Source organism: Macaca mulatta, chromosome 1 (assembly GCF_049350105.2).
Source record: "Macaca mulatta isolate MMU2019108-1 chromosome 1, T2T-MMU8v2.0, whole genome shotgun sequence".
Lineage (NCBI taxonomy): Eukaryota > Metazoa > Chordata > Mammalia > Primates > Cercopithecidae > Macaca > Macaca mulatta.
The window spans coordinates 38,383,862-38,403,912 of NC_133406.1; the positions used below are offsets into that span (position 1 = coordinate 38,383,862).

The window sequence follows — 20,051 nt, forward strand, 5'->3', positions numbered from 1 at the left end:
TGTTGTCCTGAGTAACAGTATCTCTAAGCTGAGTTACCCTAATCGGAGCTACCGGAAGTTACCTGCTTTCAATAAATTCTGGTTTGGTTTTATTTTTTTAATCAAAAAAAAAAAAAAAAAAGGAGAGAAAGAAAGACAGACCACCCCCTATTCAGGCCAGCCAGTAATGAAACGTCCCCTTAACCAGAAGCAAAGGCCCTGGGAGGAGCAAGGCCTGTCACTGGGGCAGGGGCACTGTCCTCAGAGGCGGACTTTGCTCAGGGATGGCGCACAGTGACTGTGGGGGCTTAAGTCCGGTAACCCTTTGGTTTTATTTCTTTTTATTCTTGATGGGCAAAAAGCCTCCTTTAAAAAACATTATGGGAGAGAAAAAAATGCCAATGAGAGGAAGACAAAGAAAAATTAGAGGCAGTACATTCCATATTTTAGAACTTTAGCTTTCCAGACAATCCAGTTTTGTTTTGTTTACAAATTCATCTTGCAGTACAAGGTGAAGCCAAACGGTACAAAGCCCACAGAATTGAAAAGCCATTCATATTTATCATTCAATTTTTTGATCTTCAAATGTTATGAATTCTCCAAAAAGGTAACAGGGAACAGATATCCCTGTGGTCTCACTTTATAGACAGGGAAATTACCAAAAGAAAAATCTTGGCTCTACCATCTCTACTTACAGAAGGTAAAACACTTAACAGAGACAGATTTCTGTTGGAGTTAGACTAGATTTCTTTTCACAGCCCTTAATCTCACGAGGTGAGAAGGAGGGGAAGTTGCCAAGTTGTTGGCTACCAGACCCATCAGTCTGTTTAACTCTGGCTAAAAGCAGAGAATAATGGGCAAGTTACCAAGTTTCCCCTACAGCTCTGGCGTGCATTCTGAAATTGTGGAAGATCCTCATGTAACACACACGCTGCAACCTGCATTTGCCACACAGTCCAGGGCACACAGAGCATTGTGATTCTTCACCGTCCACAGAGACAACACCAAAAATTAGGACTAAAAACTAAAGGTAGTTTAGTTTTTCAGATGGATTTTCACTCTGGCAAACTCAATTGTTCGTTCCCTCCCACCCCTCAAATCATTTAAGTAAAATGTTCTTCCAATAAACATAAATTGAGCTCTTTCTCTGTTATCCATCACATTCTGCCAGTTCTTTAAAACTGGAATATGGTACTAGGTACAGAAGGCGAAAGGGGAAAGAAAGCCCCAAGTGCTCTAAGGATGCGCTTATAAGTAGTGTGGGGTTATCACCGCTGTCTACTTACTCTCCCATTCTAGGACACAGGGTGAAGAGATCACCTGGGTTCCCTCTAAAGCCCTGAACATTAGCATCACTGAGGAGGAAATATTTGTCCTTAACAATAAATGTAGGTTCCCCGGCTTGTTCTCTTTGGCTGCCACATTTGGAGCCTGAGTGGAGGCCCTTCAAATTAACACTGGTTCTGCAGGGGCTGCCCAGTCAGGGTGCAACAGGATCAGACCCAGGATCAAGTCAGCCAGGGGCAGAAGGGCATGGTGGCCCTATGGGGAGAATGCCCCGTATTTTCAGTTAACTTTCTAAATTGTTATCTATTTAGCTTCAGCCTGAGTCAGGTCTACAATGGCCACTATTTAGAAAATACTTTAAATCAGTGACGTAAGCACGTCTATTTGAAATATATCCAAACATCATTAAGCCTCTGGGTCATAAAACTTGGTGCCTGAACTAACAGGAGTATCTTACTCATTAATGACTAGGTTTGCTCCAAACGGCCCCTGCTGACACACATGATCCTTTTGTGTGGCACAATAAATCTGGTAATAGCAGAACAATAGCATGGCTTTTAAATAAGGTAATTTTATAATTCTTTAAGATGGTGGTTTACTTCTTATAATGTGCTGTGTGGATTACAGTACTTAGACAAGGTCCACATTCACTTTAAAAGATTTCTGTATTTTAATGCAAATCTAAAGATCATCCCCTTTCTTAGTTTATAGACGATTCAAACTTTGTAAAACATAAATAACCTAGTACTCTACACATCTGAAGCCCTTTGTAATACTCATTTTTTTTTCCTAATTTAAAAATAACTTATTTATATATCAAACATTAGAGTGGAGTGTAAACATGGATGTCAATCACCCTTTTAGTTTCACAAATTTGCTTTTAAGCTTTCATCAACAGGCATATTTTCTTAACCTACCATGATCTCAAATGAGATAAAATATCCTTCTTCAAAAATTGTTACGAATATTTATTAAAAAGTGCAATTCAAAAGTTAGCTGGGCAAGCACATCATTGCAAATCACAAAAAAAGGGTGAAAAAACCAAAACCCCCAAACAAAACCACATGAAATACAAACAAAACAAAAAGGTTAAAAAAAAATGTGCTGAGGAATGCACCCAAAAAGACGAGGAAATGAGAAGTCAAAGCTAGAACTCTATCCAGATGTTGCTGTTCTTTCCAAGTGCAAAAGAAGGTGGTGAGGAGAGACCAGCAGCCTCCACCACCGAGTTCTGGCTCTGGGTCCAAATACTACTTTAATATCAGATAATTCATCAGGGAAGTTATAAAAATATCCTATATACATGTGCACATTTGAGGCATTTAAAAAGTCATCAGAAGCTTAAAGTTTAGTGTCTCAGCAGTTTCAGCTACTTAAACTCAATTAAAGCATCTATCATTTAAATTTGGATTGGCTCAGTTACTTGACTGCAGATGATAAAATCAAGCTGTCATCTTAGGGTAAAAAAAAGAACCAAGTTCACCTACACATCCTTGCCATTACCCACAGGGTAAGAGAAGTCTGGCCCAGAGCTAATCTTTTATGTCATTACGTTTCTGAATAAATGTAATAACTGTACTAACCACTCCCAACCCCCACCCCCAATGTAGAGTGCCCTAGGAGTAAAAGAACTGTAATAAGGACAATCTGGTATCCAAATCTATTCAAGTGTGTTACTGAGCTATTTAGCAACAACATATGTAGGAATTACCCTCAAAACGCAAGCTGCACCTCTGGGGAGGAAGCCCTGGTACAGCAACATCAAGTCGGCAAGGATCAGGAGCTGACCTCTGGCGACACCATCAACCCTTCCCTAAGCTATGCCAATGCAGAGCCCTCTTGCTCTTTTTAATTTCTCCTGTCAGTTAAAGCCACAAGTTGTTAGCATCCCCAAGCCCCAGGGTGTTTCATTATTCTCCACTAGTTATTCTTACCACAAAAAAAAATGACCTGGAAAAGCAATTTTATCTTAGCATTTATCCCTGAAAAATGAAACACTGCATTTTCTGTCACAAACTGTTTCTGAGCCTTCTGTCCTCAATAATCATCAGCTCTCAGGGGCTAAGAAATGCTACAGCAATGGGAAACGAAACATACCCAGAAGCTTGCATTCCTGACAGGTTTCTTTTGATGGGACAGCGGCGCACTGTCTGAGCACAGGGAAGGGTCTGAGCAGAAGAAAAGAGCTGCCAAAGATGCATGGAATGAGCAACAGCAAAACACCAGTGAAGTCTGTGAGTCCCTCCTCAGCGAACGAGGTCCCGGAAAGCAAGGCAGCAGCTAGTTCTCCTCAGCACTGGACAGGTGGCATGGGGCTTCCGTTGTCCAGCTGCAGCCAGGAGTGCAGACATCTATTTCCTCTTCCCACTGGCCCTTCCAGCGCTGGGATGGAGAAGCCGTGTCAATTGTGGGGTCACACGGAGAAAAGTCAGTGCAGCAGTATGTTTCCAGGATAGGAATGTGAGTAGACGGCAATGTCACACGTGCTTAGCTTCTCCTCCTCCCCTCGGTTCATATGCAGGAGGAACTCGCACCCAGAGGCCCCGCCGTCACAGCACTAAGAAGAGGATCAGCACAACCAACAGGACTGCAAAGAGGATGGCTATGGCACACCACTGGCGCCGATCTGGAAGGCAGGACATGGGGATTAGCTCTCACAGGGACTCCACGTTCCCCAAGAAACAGTTACGTGGAATTTATGGCACCCTTTGAAGCAGAAAAGGGGCAGAACGTGCAAATGACGGGGCCATGATCTTACACCTGCCCAGGTGCCTGATACTCTAACACTGTTCTGTTCTTGGCCTGCACTTCGCGTGCAGTCACAATTTTGCCAGTCCCCTGAAAATGTCTCGTAATAATTACATGCTTTGTGTCTCAAGTCTTTAATTACAATCTGCGGATCTTAGCTTTCCTCAAAAAAGGTGTTGGCACTGGTGTTACAGATCAAAGCCTGCCTGCTTTAATATCCCATAAAAGTCAAGTCATTTAATTAAACAATAATCACATTCTTTTCTCAATGAGCACAACGGGAGGAGGGAAAGGAGATGAAAGCTACTGCTGGTCACTTCAGGAAATAAACAGCTGAAAAAGCAAGCTCCAGTGAGACAGCATGATTAATTTCACACCACACCTAGTCAAGTAAGATTACTTAACTAGTAACTGGGTTAAAATACCTTATACAGTTCCTCTGTAAATGAAAGTGGAATGTTTTTTCTGAAACTTTCTGCCCTACCAACAATTTGGAACAGCAGGCACAGGAAACAAAGTGGCTAGAGTCCATCCAAATGGCTGAGAGCAGGGAGGCCCTGTGAAACAGAAGGGCCCAGACAGGCCCTGGGGGAGCCCTGCTGTAGCTCACAATCCTGTGGTCCCAACTCTACAACAGCTGCCCCGCAGGGTTGTTGTGAGAATTAAACAACACAAACCCTGTCATACACACACTGTGCAGTGCCCAAACCTAGGGCACAGAGGATGCTGTCAACATCAGGATGCTTCCTTAATTTGGAGACATGTAGAAAAAATGAGCAGTCTTTCCACTGATGAGTTTTGGCATCTTCCACAAAGGGCCCGACTGATAACAGAATTCACAGAATTCATGAAAACGCAGTTCAACCACTAGGAATAAGAGTTCCATTTCAATAGAAATATAAAGACATATTGATTCACTAAAGTGTCTTTGAAAGCCCACTGATTTTAGCACACTATAGCTATTGATAATCACATTGTAAAAAGATCTCAGTCTATGAAAATAAACTGCTAAACTCTCCACAAGGCAAAACATGTACTTAAAATTATTTTAAATATTATGGATATCAAAGTCTTAGAACTGGACAAGAGAACTGCCACCAAATTATAAGTAAAGCAAGTACCTTCTAAGTGGTGATCATGTTGGTTTACCTCAGACATACCAGAAACTCATTTAGTTAACTCTGTGAGTAGGACAAAGACCGCAGGTCCATCACTCCCTGTTCTCAGGTAGGACTGTTCCAAAGGTCTAGGGGAGGCAGAGTTGGCTTACTGCAGGTCACACTTTGACCTGTTAAACTATTACTTCAATGGTCAAGAAAACTTTTATAGCTGGCATTCTCTCATCTGATAAAAAATGTTAAATTTTTAATTTCCAGCCAAGTACGTAAGAAGCTTAGAAGTCATCATTCTGTCGTAACAAGTAAAAATCTGAACAAACTGAAAAAGCAACAACTCTTCTTAGATCCATCAGAGAAGTGAGGTCACATGGTAAACTGCTGCCCCTAAAACTGCAGAAACCTACAGGTGCATACAGAGAATCACAGCTTATCAGAGCAGAAACCCACGAAGCAACAAACTCCACAGGAACCAGCATCCTGGTAGGAAAAGCTTAACTTTAATTGATGAGTCACTGAAGGCTCAGTGTGGACAAGTCTGAGATGGAAAAAAAAAAAAAAACCAAAACACTCCAAGGGGACCCAGGCAAAGGGGATCCCCACACTTCTGTGGGTTTTACCTCCAGGAGCTTGACCAGGTTCTCAGCAAATATTGGGAAAAATCCTCTCATGCTTCCAGCAGGCGGAGGGAAAAAAGAACCATTATGAAATACTCCAGAGCACTCTGCTTTAAACAAAAGTCTGACCTCAAAAGAAACTAACCAGAATCTAACCTGGGGGAAGGAAAATACCCAACTCCAGTCTTCTCTAGCCATCCAGTTCCACCTAACAGTAGAAAAACTGGGAAGCACTGGTGAGGTTCACAGGCCCGGGGCACAGGCTCACCAGAAGCTAAGACCTAATCATAGGACTAGAAATTGCCAACCCCCGACCTCACCACCCCATCTATGGTAAAAGTCTATTTACCACAGTTCCTTTTACCCAGTATATCGAGTCCACTTTTCAACAAAAAGTTATAAGGCACACTAAAAGGAAAAAGCAACAGTCCGAAGAAACTGAAAACGCATCGGAACCAGAGTCAGATACAGCAGGAATGCTGGAATTATCAGAAGAGGAATTTTTTTAAACTGTGGTTAATATGCTACAGGCTTTAATGGAAAAAGTAAACATGCAAGAACACATGGATAACGTAGGCAGAGACACGGAAATTCTAAAACGAAAAAAAAATAGAGATCAAAAAGACTAACACAAATGAAGAATGCCCCTGATGGGCTCATTAGTAGGCTAAACACAGAGAAGGAAAGGATCTCTGAGCTTCACACAATTTGTCAACAGAAACCTGAAAAAAGAAAAAAAGACTAAAAAAAAACCTGGCACAGAATATTCCCACAATGTGGAACAACTATAAGACTTACCATAACATCAATCAAGACAATGTAGTATTAGGAAAATAGACAAACAGATCAATGGAACAGACAGTCCAGAAATAGACTGACATAAATACAGCCAACTGATCTTTCACAAAGGAGCAAGTGCAATACAACAGAGCAAAGAGAGTCTTTTTAACAAATGGTGCTGAAACAACTGGACATCCATGCCAAAAAAATGAAGCTGGACGCAGACTTTACACCTTAACAAAAATTAACTCAAAATGTATCCACAGACCTAAATGTAAAATGCAAAACTATCAAACTCCTGGAAGAAAACACAGGAGAAAACCTAGATGACCTTGGATATGGCAATGACTTTTTAGCTACAACACCAAAGGCACTATATATCCATGAAATAAATAATTGAAATCGGGATGTCATTAAAACTAAAAACTTATGCTCTGTAGAAGTCACTGTCAAAGGAATGAGAAGACCAGCCACAGACTGGGGTAGAATATTTGCAAAAGATTCATCTGATAAAGGACTGTTGTCCAGAATGTATTATACAAAGAATTTTTAAAACTCACCAGTATGAAAACTAACATTGATTTTAAAAATGGACAAAAGACCTGAACAGACATCTCATCAAAAAAGAGATGGGGCTGGGCACAGTGGCTCACACCTGTAATCTCAGCACTTTGGGAAGCCAAGGCAGGCAGATCACTTGACGCTAGGAGTTCAAGAACAGCCTGGCCAACATGGTGAAACCCTGTCTCTACTAAATATACAAAAATTAGCTCGGCGTGGTGGTGAAGGCCTGTAATCCCAGCTACTCGGGAGGCTGAGGCACGAGAATCACTTGAACCTGGAAGGCAGAAGTTGCAGTGAGCTGAGATCGCACTCTGCACTCTAGCCTAGGTGACAGAGTCAGGCTCTGTCTCAAAAACAAACAAACAAAAAAAACAAAAAGAAAAACCATGAAAGAGATGCCAGGGAAGCATATGAAAAGATGTTCAACATTAGATGTCACTGGGGAAATACAAATTAAAACAAGAAACAATACACACTTATTGGAATGGTCAAAACCCCAAACAGTGACAACACCACATGCTAGCAAGGATGTGGAGCAATAGGAACTCCTAGTGGGAATTCAAACTGGTACCGCCACTTTGTAAGATAGGTTGGCAGTTTCTTACAAAACCCAAACATACTCTTACCATAACCATTCAGCAATCACATACCTTGTCACTTATCGAAATGAACTTAAAAACTTATGTCCATATAAAAACCTGCACTTTTCTTTTTTTTTTTTTTTTTTGAGACAGAGTCTCCCTCTGTCACCCAGGCTAGAGTGCAGTGGTGCGATCTTGGCTCATTGCAACCTCGGCCTCCTGGGTTCAAGCGATTCTCCTGCCTCAGCCTCCCAAGTAGCTGGGGTTATAGGCACACGCCACCACGCCTGGCTAATTTGCACATGGGGGTTTACAGCAGTTTTATTCATCATTGACAAAACTTGGAAGCAACCAAGATGTCCTTCAATAGGTAAATGGATAAATTGTGGTACATTCATACTATCGAATATTATTCAGTGTTAAAAAAGAAATAAGCTATCAAGCCATGAAAAAGCACAGTGGAAACTTAGATGCACATTGCTAAGTGAGAGAAGTCAATCTGAAAAGGATCTGTGATATATGATTCCAACCATACGCATGCTGGAAAAGCAAAACTATGGAGACAGTCAAAGGATCAGTAGTTGGGGGATTAGGGGAAAGGAGGGATAAACAGGTGGAACACAGGATTTTTAGGGCAGTGAAACTGCTCTGTGTGATGCTACAATGATGGATACATGTCATTTATACATTTGTTCAAACCCACAGAACGTACAATACCAAGAGTGAATCCCAATGTAAACAATGGTCTTTGCAGATGATTAATGATGTGTTAGTGTAGGCTGACTGTAACAAATGTACCACTGTGATGCTGGATATCAATAGTCAGGGAGGTTATGCGTGGGGGAAGGGGGCTATATGGGAACTCTCTTTACTTCCTGCTCAATTTTGCTAAGAACGTAAAACTGTTCTAAAAATAGTTTATTAATTTTTTTAAAAGATTAAAATGCTTACAGTAATTTAAAGCCACTTTGCTAAAATGATTAGTTGTGATTCTTTCAGGATGAAAACAGAGAAAGTATTCCTTCTCCAACCCCTCCCTCAACCTCACACACTCCTATGTTTACCCCCTTCCCTCAGGCATGTCGCCATTTTCAGCACCAGATTTCCAACACTGAACCAGATTTCCACTTTTTGGCTTTCCATCAGCCTCGATTCACGCCCCCTACTACCCTCCAATCACTTCCTCTTCCACAACTGTATTAAGTAGGAATTTTCACCAAGGAGAAGCATATACCACATAAGCCAGCACAACCCGAGGATGCTCTTTTAAAGCCATTTTCCTCTGAAGTGGCTACGCTGCCTCTATGAAGCATGAACTAGGTAACCCCAGGGAGCTGTTACCCCAGCAGACTTCTCAGCACTTCCCACAGAGGCTTCATGCATAGAAGGAATGGGTACTAACCACAGGGGCTTTTGTGACCTCAAGTGGAAAGTTTTAAGCAGCATTGCAAGCTCAGGACCTGCCTCAAAAAGTCAGAGGGGAACAAAAGAACTCCAATGGTAGTTTTTTCTCTCTCTCAAAATATTTTTCTCCCCTAAAGAGAAAAGATGAATGGAATGTCAGAAAGTGAGAGGGAAAAAAATCTCAGTATCTACTTAAAATAAAATACTTCTGTGGGTAAGAGAATACAATTAGTGTCTCTCTTGGGTCATTCAAAAAAGTAAATGTGGAGTCTTGGTTGATTTCTCCCCATGAAGCAGACAACCATGGGGAGCGGAGATGGTCTGCCGCTGAAGAATCATGAGGCCCGTGTGTCCATAACTACGTAATCACACTTCGCTGTGCCTCCGTAGGATTCCTTTATGTACAGGTTTGATCACAAAGCAGTGAACTTCTGCAAAAATTATGGAGCAGAGCAGAGACCAATACAAATTGCTTGTTTGTCAAATCGAAGCAGAAAGCACCAAGCAGGAGGAGATCCTTAGGGAGTATTTCTTTGGGTAGCAAGCAAAGATTAAAATGAAAACACAAGTAACCTGTCAAAAGTGAAGCACCATTCAGGATAAATGCTCTGTTTCCTGGCTCTTTTTCTTATACAAATATAACCAAAGTTATTACATTGCTTCCCCAATTTTTCTTTTGGGAAAAAGTAGAATAAAGCATAAGCAAACTTCAGTGCTATTTATACACACTGGGCCGCTTCTCACAATGCAAGTACTTTTCTAAATTATTCATACCCAGAATGCTGGGAAACAAAGACAGTGCATCTTTGTTCACTTGCTCTTCCCCAAACAGAACTGGTGCTGAAGTAGCTACTTGACTTTGCAACTAATACATACATGAGTGAGAGGCCTGGAGGTTAAACTGGTTATACAATTCTTCATTAAAACACCTTTTTTTTTTTTTTTTTTTTTTAAAGTAGAGGGGAGAAGGTAGAAGAAGAGACAACAGAGGGAATCAGAAAAGACTTTGCAAACCTTTCTCTAAATGTGTGACAGATGAACTAAGCTGGTGCCTGCTTCCCATATATGCACAGTTTCAGGCAATGAAGAGCCTGCTAGAAACAAAGATACTTGTCCCTAGAGAGAAAGAAGAAAATGACTCTAGATAGGAGCTTCTCTTTGTTTTGGATATAATAGGTCCTTTGCCCCTTGGGGCCATTGCAATTTTTCTTGCCTTACAATTTCTTAAAAACATTTACTAAGTACCAATAAATACATGGTAAATCCAGTTAAGCACTTCTACTTTATTGGTATTTCATTTAATCCTCACAATTACCTGGAGAGGTAGGACTCAACCTATTTTTATAGATAAGAAACTGAACCCTAGAGAACTGTTATGTAACCTGACTATGAGTTAAACTTCTAAAAAGTAAACGTGCATATGTATTTAAATCTTGCCTCAAAAAGCTAACCTATTAGACCTCATAACATGTACCTGACAGTAGGAAACCAACAGAAGAATGAGGTGTCAAGAAACGGGATATTCTAACGCAAGGGAGGTGTTCTACAGTCAGGGAACATCCAGATTACCTCAAGGAGCATCTCAGTTTCTCCTTCCAGCAAGCCACCCCCACCAGATAAAGAAAAGATACTAGGCCAGGCGCGGTGGCTCAAGCCTGTAATCCCAGCACTTTGGGAGGCCGAGACGGGCGGATCACGAGGTCAGGAGATCGAGACCATCCTGGCTAACCCGGTGAAACCCCGTCTCTACTAAAAAAAAATACAAAAAACTAGCCGGGCGACGTGGCGGGTGCCTGTAGTCCCAGCTACTCAGGAGGCTGAGGCAGGAGAATGGTGTAAACCCGGGAGGCGGAGCTTGCAGTGAGCTGAGATCCGGCCACTGCACTCCAGCCTGGCGACTCCACCTCAAAAAAAAAAAAAAAAAAAAAAAGAAAAGAAAAGATACTGGATTTTTAAAAATTTAAAATATATTATTTCCCATGTAAAGAGTCACTGGAACATATCTTACACAGTAACTAATCGGAAAATTGTTTCTTCATCCTCATCCTGGCGCAAATTTGCTGAAATATTTCAAATATAACAATTTAAAATAGATCCACACATGCCATCTTATTCTGAAGTAGTAGGTGTCTTTCTATCAATGAAAGAATGTCCAGGAGAAACAGTAACTGACTTAACTGTTGTTTTAAATAAGTTCCCTATTTTGGCAAGGAAATCTTAAAACAGTAAAATAAAGAAGGATTTTGTAATTGCAAACAAAGTTACTCTACTGGGCCGTGCGCGGTGGCTCACGCCTGTAATCCCAGCACTTTGGGAGGCCGAGGCAGGTGGATCACAAGGTCAGGAGATCGAGACCATCCTGGCTAACACAGTGAAACCCCATCTCTACTAAAAATACAAAAAATTAGCCAGGCGTGGTAGCAGGCACCTGTAGTCCCAGCTACTCGGGAGGCTGAGGCAGAAGAATGGTGTGAACCTGGGAGGTGGAGCTTGCAGTGAGCTAAGATTACGTCACTGCACTCCAGCCTGGGCAACAGAGTGAGACTGCATCTCAAAAAAAAAAAAGAAAAAAAGAAAGTTACTCTACTGGGAAAAAACCAAACCAAACACCGTGGGGGAGCGCAAAGACCTTCTCCCGAGTTAAGGCTACAAGCAGCAGATAAAGACTGAACATACAAGTCTTCCATTCTCTGATTCTAAGGCATCACAAAAAAAAAAAAAAAAAAGTGCCATAAGAAAGGGATCAGCCAGGCACGGTGGCTCACGCCTGTAATCTCGGCATTTTGGGAGGCTGACGCAGGCGGATCACCTGAGGTCAAGAGTTCGAGACTAGCCTAGCCAACACGGTGAAACCCCGTCTCTACTAAAAATACAAAAATTAGCTGGGCATGGTGGCATGCAACTGTAATCCTAGCTACTCGGGAGGTCAAGGCATCAGAATTGCTTGAACCCAGGAGGCGGTGGAGGTTGCAGTGAGCTGAGATGGCACCACTGCACTCCAGCCTGGGTGAAAGAGTGAGACTCTGTCTCAAAAAAAAAAAAAAAGAGAAAGGGATCTGTAAAAAAATAAGAAAGGGATCTGGATGGGCATAACTATGAGACAACGCCCCCAAGACAGAGTTCTAGAATTAAGTACAAATACTTAAGCTTTAAACACCATACATACCACTGGTCATATGAGATACTTTTGCAAGTTTCTTCATCACATTGTCCAGCCGGGACTGAGTGCTCTCCAATTCGTGAGAGAAATCTTCCAACATACTAGAGAGAAGCAGACACAGAAGGTCGCTGGTAAGCACGAAGCCTTGGCAGTGCACGTGCGCTGGGTTAACAGGACTAGGCCTCCATTTTAGCAAACAAAATAGGCAACGGTGGGTTTCAGGACCTCACTCTATTATCCAAAATCCTTGGGACAAGATAGGATTTTGATTTTGGAATTCTCGGGATTTAAAAAAAGCCTAAATTACATATGCTTTGCATTAGTCAATACCGCCAGGAGGGTCTGGGGCAGTCCCCGTAATCAGATACTTAATATTTCTGCAGAAAAAACTATGAGGAGTCAGAGTTGGAGTCAGTTCAGGTGAGGTTCTTCTGTAACATGAGCTTGCTGTAAATTTAAAGAGAAAAAAAAAAAAAACGAAAGGAGATTTTAGAGCTTTCTAGATTTCAGAACTGCAGACAAGGCAGTGTGGACCTGTCTATACAATAACACAAACTCAGTGGCAGCGCAATGTGGTAGAAACAATGCTATCTGAGGCAGACAGCCAGGCTTTGCCACTTGTTTACACCGCTACCTTGGACAACGTACCCTACAGCTCTTTGGGACTGTTTCCTCACCTGTAAAACAGGGCAATCCTATCAGCCCAACTTCCCTCACACGACTCTTGTGAGAAGCAGGTAATACACAAAAGCACTTTATGTCAATATGAGTTAAGGAATGTACTTTGATAAAATAATCTCCTGTAAAGCACTATGTGCTTTATTATAAACCCAGAAGACCACGGCACTAACATCCCTGATGGGGTGTGTGAGTGTGTGTGTGTGCACGCACATGCACATCTCCCCATCTGTCCTCACAGAGAAACCAGTATTTCCCAGTAGGAAAACTGACTCCAGCAGGCTTACACTATTTGCTGTCCAATGCGCAGCTGGGAAAGAAAACCCCAAAATACGATTTCAGCAGTGCCTATTTCATAAGTCACTAAATATTCCAGACTTTGCAACTTTTGATTAGTAAATGATTATTCTGAGGCTAGAATGTAATATACCAATTAGTACTAACAGTCTTACTAAAAAGGCTATATTAACTCTGACAGCATCAATGGCAGTTAGAAACTGCTGGTCTTGATCTGTGCCCAACTAGACATCTGACAGTCTTGCAGGATTCAGGGCAACCAACTCTTTATTAAATCAACTATTACATGAACTCCATATTGACAACTAAAACAAGTCTTTGTCCCTTACCTAAATTTTCAAATTAAAACATATTTAGCTCATTTTAGATCCTGGCAGCATCTTGGTGCTGCAGTTGGCAGGCCTATCCAGACAGGGTCAAACTCTGAAAAGCAAGAACTACCTTTCTGCGCTGGGTGTGACTTTTCATACTGAAGACAAAACAGGCACATCACCCCACCTTCAGTCCATGGACACTCACCAACCAAGCTGCTGGCCCAAATCTATCTCAGTACCATCCAACAAAAATATGAATCACATATGCCATTTTACATTTTCTAGTAGCCACATTTTTAAAAATTTCAAAAGAAACAGGTGAAATTAATTCTGTTGTATTTAGCCTAATACAGTCAAAATACTATCATTTCAACATGTAATATAAAAATTATTAATAAGCTATTTTATATTTTTCCATACTAAGTCTTCAAAATCCAGTAAGCATTTTATCTCTGGAGCACATCTCAATTCAGACTGGCCACATAAAACTTACTTAACAGCTAGCCACATGTGGCTAGTAGCTATTATACTAGATAGCACAGGTCTAAGTCCAAATCCCACGCTTTTTCCCAGTTATCTGTTATTTCTACCTTTTTAGAGACAGGGTCTCCTCTATCACCCAGGTTGGAGTACAACCTGGAGGTGCCATCATAGCTCACTGCAGCCTCAAACACCTGGGCTCAAGCAATTCTCCCACCTCAGCCTCCTTCCCTAGTACTTGGGACTACAGGTGTGAACCACCATGCCCTTAAAACAAACCCCTTTACTACTTTTCTAGTGAGCTGTGGATAGGGAGTGGAGGTAGGGGTGTGTCAATTCACCATCTTTAACCGGAAGTCCCGCAGACTCTATTACCCACTGCCCCGCCAGGCTGCTTCATCAACAGAGAAGCTCAGGCCATTAGTCCCTTCCCCTCCTCAAACTGAACTTTAGGGTCAGGACCCATTTTAGATAGACATGAAACAGATTCTGGCTACTCCAGCTTCCTGCCTGGTCTCCCTACCTGGCTCCACTGCAGCACATCATCTAAATCACACCTGATCACACCATCACTCCTAACCTCACCTCCACTGGTCTCTCATCATGCTCAGAATAAGTAGTGGTACCTCCTGACCATGCTGACAAGACCTTCCCTGGTTTGTTCTCTGCCTCCAGACACATGGAACCTCCCTGTTCCATGCATGTGTGCACCTCTCCATCTTCACAGGCGCACTTTCTTCCTCCTTGTCTACGCTCCCCACACCACCTGCCTCCACACCAACGCTCACCTCGCCTGGCTAACATCCACACATCCTTCAGACTTCAGTTAAACCCCTCTTCCTCAGAAACCTTGGGCTAAGTCAGGGCTCTCCAGGCAGCATGCACTGTCCCCATCACAGGGGCCCTCCCACGTCACTGCCATCATCTAATGACCCCTCACCACTCACACAATGTCTGTTCTACCCAGCAAGTGGCAAACTCTTTGGCAGAGATGGGCTGTCTTGTCTGCTCTGTTCCCTTCTACATCCCTTGGCTTCCAGAAGGCCTGGTGTAGAACAGGGGCCCATTAAGAATTTATAATGAATCAATGTGTCATGATAAACGTAATATCAAGACAGGAGAGTTTCTGAAATATCCTAGCGGACTGTTTTATTATTTTTCTCTTTAAAAAGACTTGTAAAATGATAAAGGTATCCTGTGGCAGCATTTAAGAATGCAGTTTTTGCCATCAAACTTCTGAGCGCAAAAGGGACTGTTCATAAGGAAAAACAAACTGAGGTTATGTTTTGTTTTTATTTTTTTGAGAGGAAAGAGTTTTTGTTAACTGGTGTTAAATCTGTAAGTTTTAAAAACAACAACAACAACAAAAACCAAAGTTACAATAATTTAAGATGCAAAGCAGAGTGTTTGCTCAATGTAGCGGGAGAGTCATAGGATGATAAAGTCAGCTCAAAAATCCCCACAGGTTACAGAGGCTTCTCTGCTTCACATTCCCATTCATAACTGTACTTCGAGTATCTGCTCAGAGAAATCTGTGTCTGTTTTTGGAGGTGTTTAAAAATAACAACAACTTTGCCTAAAGCCTGTAGTAAAATTTACAGAGCAGATTTGCTTCTTTTGGGGAGGCTAGTCTGCAAAACAGAATAAAAATGCAGCTACGAATAAAACAGCTTTTGATCTTACCAGCCACGTAGCTGCCAGGCTTTTTAGGGGTCTCGTAGGATGGCTTTGCCCCTGAATTTCACTGCAGCGAGAGGGGTGTCTCAATACTCACACTGCCTGTTCCTCCAGCTCCCCTCCGATGCGCTGGGACATGTTCTTCAGCACCCCGATGCTGCCAGAGACCAGCTCCAACTGCTCATCCTGCTGTTCCACGATCAACTGGTGCCAGAGAAATGGGAAATAAGCAATTAAAATCCATCTTACCTGGTTCCAAGCCCAGCAATCTAGCAGCTGCTAGTTTCTTTGCCAACTTGGGACAATTCACATTCAGAAGCAAAGCCCAGAAATCAAAGGACCAGACCGTTGCCTCTGAGAACACACTGCTCAAAAGGCTGGATTGTCAAGCTACTGATATCTCCTGCTGATCCAACTTGTGAACAGTCAGCGGGGCTTGAAACCACCAAGAGAGATTTACTCTGGTTGGCTGACGTCCAATAATGGAGCAGACAATGGCTGAAAGCACACGTGCAGATGACCACTGAGACGTGGGGATGTTTGGGAGGAGGAAGCCCATTGCCAAGATCAAGGTCTCAATCCACAACAGACTGCCACAGCTTAAATACAAGAGAGTCTGGCAAATCTCTGGATGTGGGGAACTATGCACACAGTCTCTCCTCCCTCTTCAAGGACAAACTAAAGGACGCCCTGTGGCAATAAGTTACCTCAAGGACAACTTCTGACTGACAAATATTTACTTTTAGTTGTGTTGCATTCTCCTCACTTTCTACAGAAAAAAATTTTCCTGTGTTTAATAGCAATTTAAGTAAACAACTGGTTAAGCAGACATACTAATGTAAAGAACAAAAGAACATATAAACTACATGTATACATAAAACACAATATTTAAGAATCAATAGTTTCAATGGGTATATGCTCATCAAATCCCCACATTATCACTAACTTCCTTTTATTAATATAGCTACATATCAAAGGCAACACCAGACATAATCAACTTCATTTTCCTCCTACCCCTTAATCTACACAAAAGCAGTCAACTTTACATATAACAAAACCAACCAAGAGGCCAGGCGCAGTAGCTCACACCTGTAATTCTAGCACTTTGGGAGGCTGAGGCAGGTGAATTGCCTGAGTTCAAGAGTTCGAGACCAGCCTGGGCAACAAGGTGAAACCCCATCTCTACTAAAATAGAAAAAAAAAAAATTAGCCGGGCGTGGCGGTGTGTGCCTGTAGTCCCAGCTACTCAGGAGGCTGAGGCAGGAGAACTGTCTGAACTCGGGAGGCAGAGTTTGCAGTGAGCTAAGATGGTGCCACTGTACTCCAGCCTGGCGACAGAGCAAGACTCTGTCTCAAAAAAAAAAAAAAAAAAGGAAACAATAATTTTCAATGAAAAAAATGAGATATCTTTCTGAAAGTATCTCTGCTGAGATGAACAAAGGTCTGTTTTTTTCTAAGAGAACTGAACTTGGTTCTTTTTTTAGAGAAAGGGTCTTGCTCTGTCACCCAGGCTAGAGTGCAATGGCATGATCGAAGCTCACTGTAGCCTTGAACTCCTGGGCTCAAGGGATCCTCTGGCCTCAGCCTCCTGAGTAGCTGGGACTAAAGGTGCGAGCCACCATGTCTGGCTGAGCTTGGTTCTCTTGAAGCAGTCATGCTGTGATTTTGAAACCCTTTACATATGCAATCATTAAACACAATCAACACAGGACAAGCTCTGGCTTACCCTGCTTGTCACTAAACCACAAGATTCCATGGCTGGCAAAGGAACTAAGGGGGTGTCTTGTTTCCCACTGCCCTGTCCTAAGCCCGGGGTCCTCGGGGTACCTGCTGCTGTGCCTGCTGCTCCTCAATGAAATGAGAATTGGCTCGCTGGAGCTCTCGGTCCAGGCGCCCGTATTTATCTGCTGTTCCAGTGCTCCAGTTCTGGCTGCCACTGTCTCCCAGCAGTGCCTGTGTGAGCAGAACAACCAGAGGAGTCAGGAGAAACAAACAATTACTATCACTGAACAAGTGATGCATCAAGAGTGATATAAAGAGTTTTCACATTTCTTATCTATTTTTCCCTGAGCAAGGCTTTTATGTAGTGGTGTAGGTTGGTGCCTGGGTGGTACAATTTAAGGAATTCCAGGAAGGGCCCTCTATGTCTTTAAGTTCTCCCAATAGCCCTCACAATGGGCTTTGTCTCCTTAAAGTGCAAACAGATGCCTGCTAAATCAACAAACACCCATCTATATACTGTCTTATAACTGAAAAGCATTCAATTTCTTGTAAAAGAGCTCTTCCTGGTACCTGTGGAACTTCAACAACCCATAGGTTCCAGTCAACCTGATTCCAAATATCTAGAGTACTTTTTAAAGAAAAGTGTGACCCAGGGAAATTTTGGGTTTTTTTGGTGAGGGGAAGGGGAGAGTTCTCTGGAATGACAAGAAGGTAAGCCATAGCTCTTCACACACAAATGCACAAGAACCATCAATGTCTGTTAAGTTTAATCCATGAATAGAATCTAGGGTCCTTCAGGCTTTCCAGATGATGACTGGGGGTTACTTTACCAGGCAGGTATGATCACAAGGAATGTCTGACCCTGGCAACCTAGGCAAGGGCTGCCCTAAAGTCAGAGTTCTCCACCAGGGCTCCTGGACACCAGGGTCGGGTTTCCCAAGTATGAATTCAAGGAAGTTTGCAGCCATAAACGGGTAAGGTTGGGTATGTCTTCCTCACATGAAGAGGACAGGCACGAATGTGAGAGCTCAGTCTCGGCAGTTGTTCTGACCAGATCCCGACAAGCCTTTCTGACTGGTCAAAATAACTGCTCACACCAGCCCCGCAGCCAGAGCCAGAAGACGCTAGCAACTAAGACTCTTTTTCCTTGTAGAGTTGCCAAATTTTCCTATCAGGTAATTTTTAAAAATCTCAGACACTATTAAAAGCCTGCCTGGTTAATTGGTTCTGTCTGAAAACCCTTCCAACAGCCCCATGATCTTCCTCCATGCTGACACTGACCTCTTCTCAGACTGCGAGGGGTGAACTCTATCAAATGGCCAGACTTCAGGGGCTAGGATGAGGGAAGCTCAGTTATTAGAAGCTTTTCTTACAAGAGCTTCCAGGGGCCCAGAGCTTCAGTCCAGTTGAGGCTGGATGGTGACTGTCTCTGGTGTAAAGCAGATCCAAGGCTTTTTGTGGGTGGCTCTGCCCTGACCTGGTCTTAGGGCTATCAAGACTGAAAAGATCCTGCTCATTCTGATCCAGACTCTAAGGACCTCTATGGAAGACATGAGGAACTAATGACAATTTTTTTTTAGGGTCAGAAAAAGGCTATAATGCATCACTGGCCTAAGCACAGAGAACTGGGACACCACCAGGGCCTTGTGTGCTCCTGAGGTCACAGGGCTATTTTCCCTACGTTTTCCATGGTGTACACTTAGGCAGAGCTAAGTATAGGGCAAATCATCCACATTTTACTGTAAAATAGCTTAAAATTCATTGGTCTAACCCCACATGTCTGTGATAATAGGACAGAGATTGAGAGAGGGCCCAAGGACTGGAAGATGCACCTGTGTGTGGGTGCCAGAGCAGGGGTGCTGGTGAGGCAGGGAGCAGAGCAGCGCCTGGTACCTGGCATGCTGTGACAAGGCCCATGCCTGCTGGAGTGCTTAGAGAGCCCTGGCCCTGCTTTTCCTTGAAAATTTGCAACTTGACATTTCACTCATGGCCTAAAACAAAATTCCAAGCCATACTTGGACAGGCAATATATAAACAGATACATGTATATATATTTTATATAAATATATTGTGTGTATATATACACATTTATATATATAAATCTCAGGTACTATTATATATATTTATATAAGTTATATAAATATTTATATATATTTATAAATAAATATAAATATATATTTATATAACTTAAATATATATTTATATAAATGTATTTATCAATAATATAAATTTTATTTACTTTAGCCCAACTATACTATCCAGAGAATAAAACATTCAAATTAAGAGTAACAGCATAGGTGTTACCAACCTCACTGTCACAACTACTTCAGGTACTTCCACTTCCTATAAGCTCAAGTGCAAATGAGAAGAGAACTCCAAAACTAGCCAACTTGAGGCCATTCACTAGCTTCTTTCAAGAGAGGGAGCCAAATGGAATGGACCAGCTAGTGGCTTTTCCTAGCTGTATTGCTCAAAAAGAAAGCAAATGAGGCAAGTAAGATTAAAAAGCCAAAAACAAAACAATGACTTGAAAAATGGAATGCAGGAAAAGAAAACAGGAAAATTAAGTTAGGTTATATTTATAGAACCCTCCCTCTTCTTCAAGCTTCCATAATATTTGTTTTCAAAATTAATTGGCTTGACAAATA

At 42.2% G+C, this 20,051-nt stretch overlaps 1 protein-coding gene across 2 annotated transcripts in view; it reads right to left on the reverse strand.

Moving 5' to 3' along the window:
- Positions 1 to 303: 303 nt before the first annotated feature.
- STX6 (syntaxin 6) overlaps positions 304 to 20,051 on the reverse strand; it is a 50,263-nt gene continuing 30,515 nt past the window's right edge. Inside the window, exons 3-6 of one of the 2 annotated variants that reach the window (XM_028845416.2) lie at positions 17,509 to 17,634; positions 15,779 to 15,885; positions 12,242 to 12,336; positions 304 to 3,892 (exon numbers count right to left, since the gene is read on the reverse strand). In XM_028845416.2, coding sequence (XP_028701249.1) covers positions 3,816 to 3,892; positions 12,242 to 12,336; positions 15,779 to 15,885; positions 17,509 to 17,634 — 405 coding nt within the window. In that variant the 3' untranslated portion in view covers positions 304 to 3,815. 2 annotated transcript variants of the gene reach the window in all.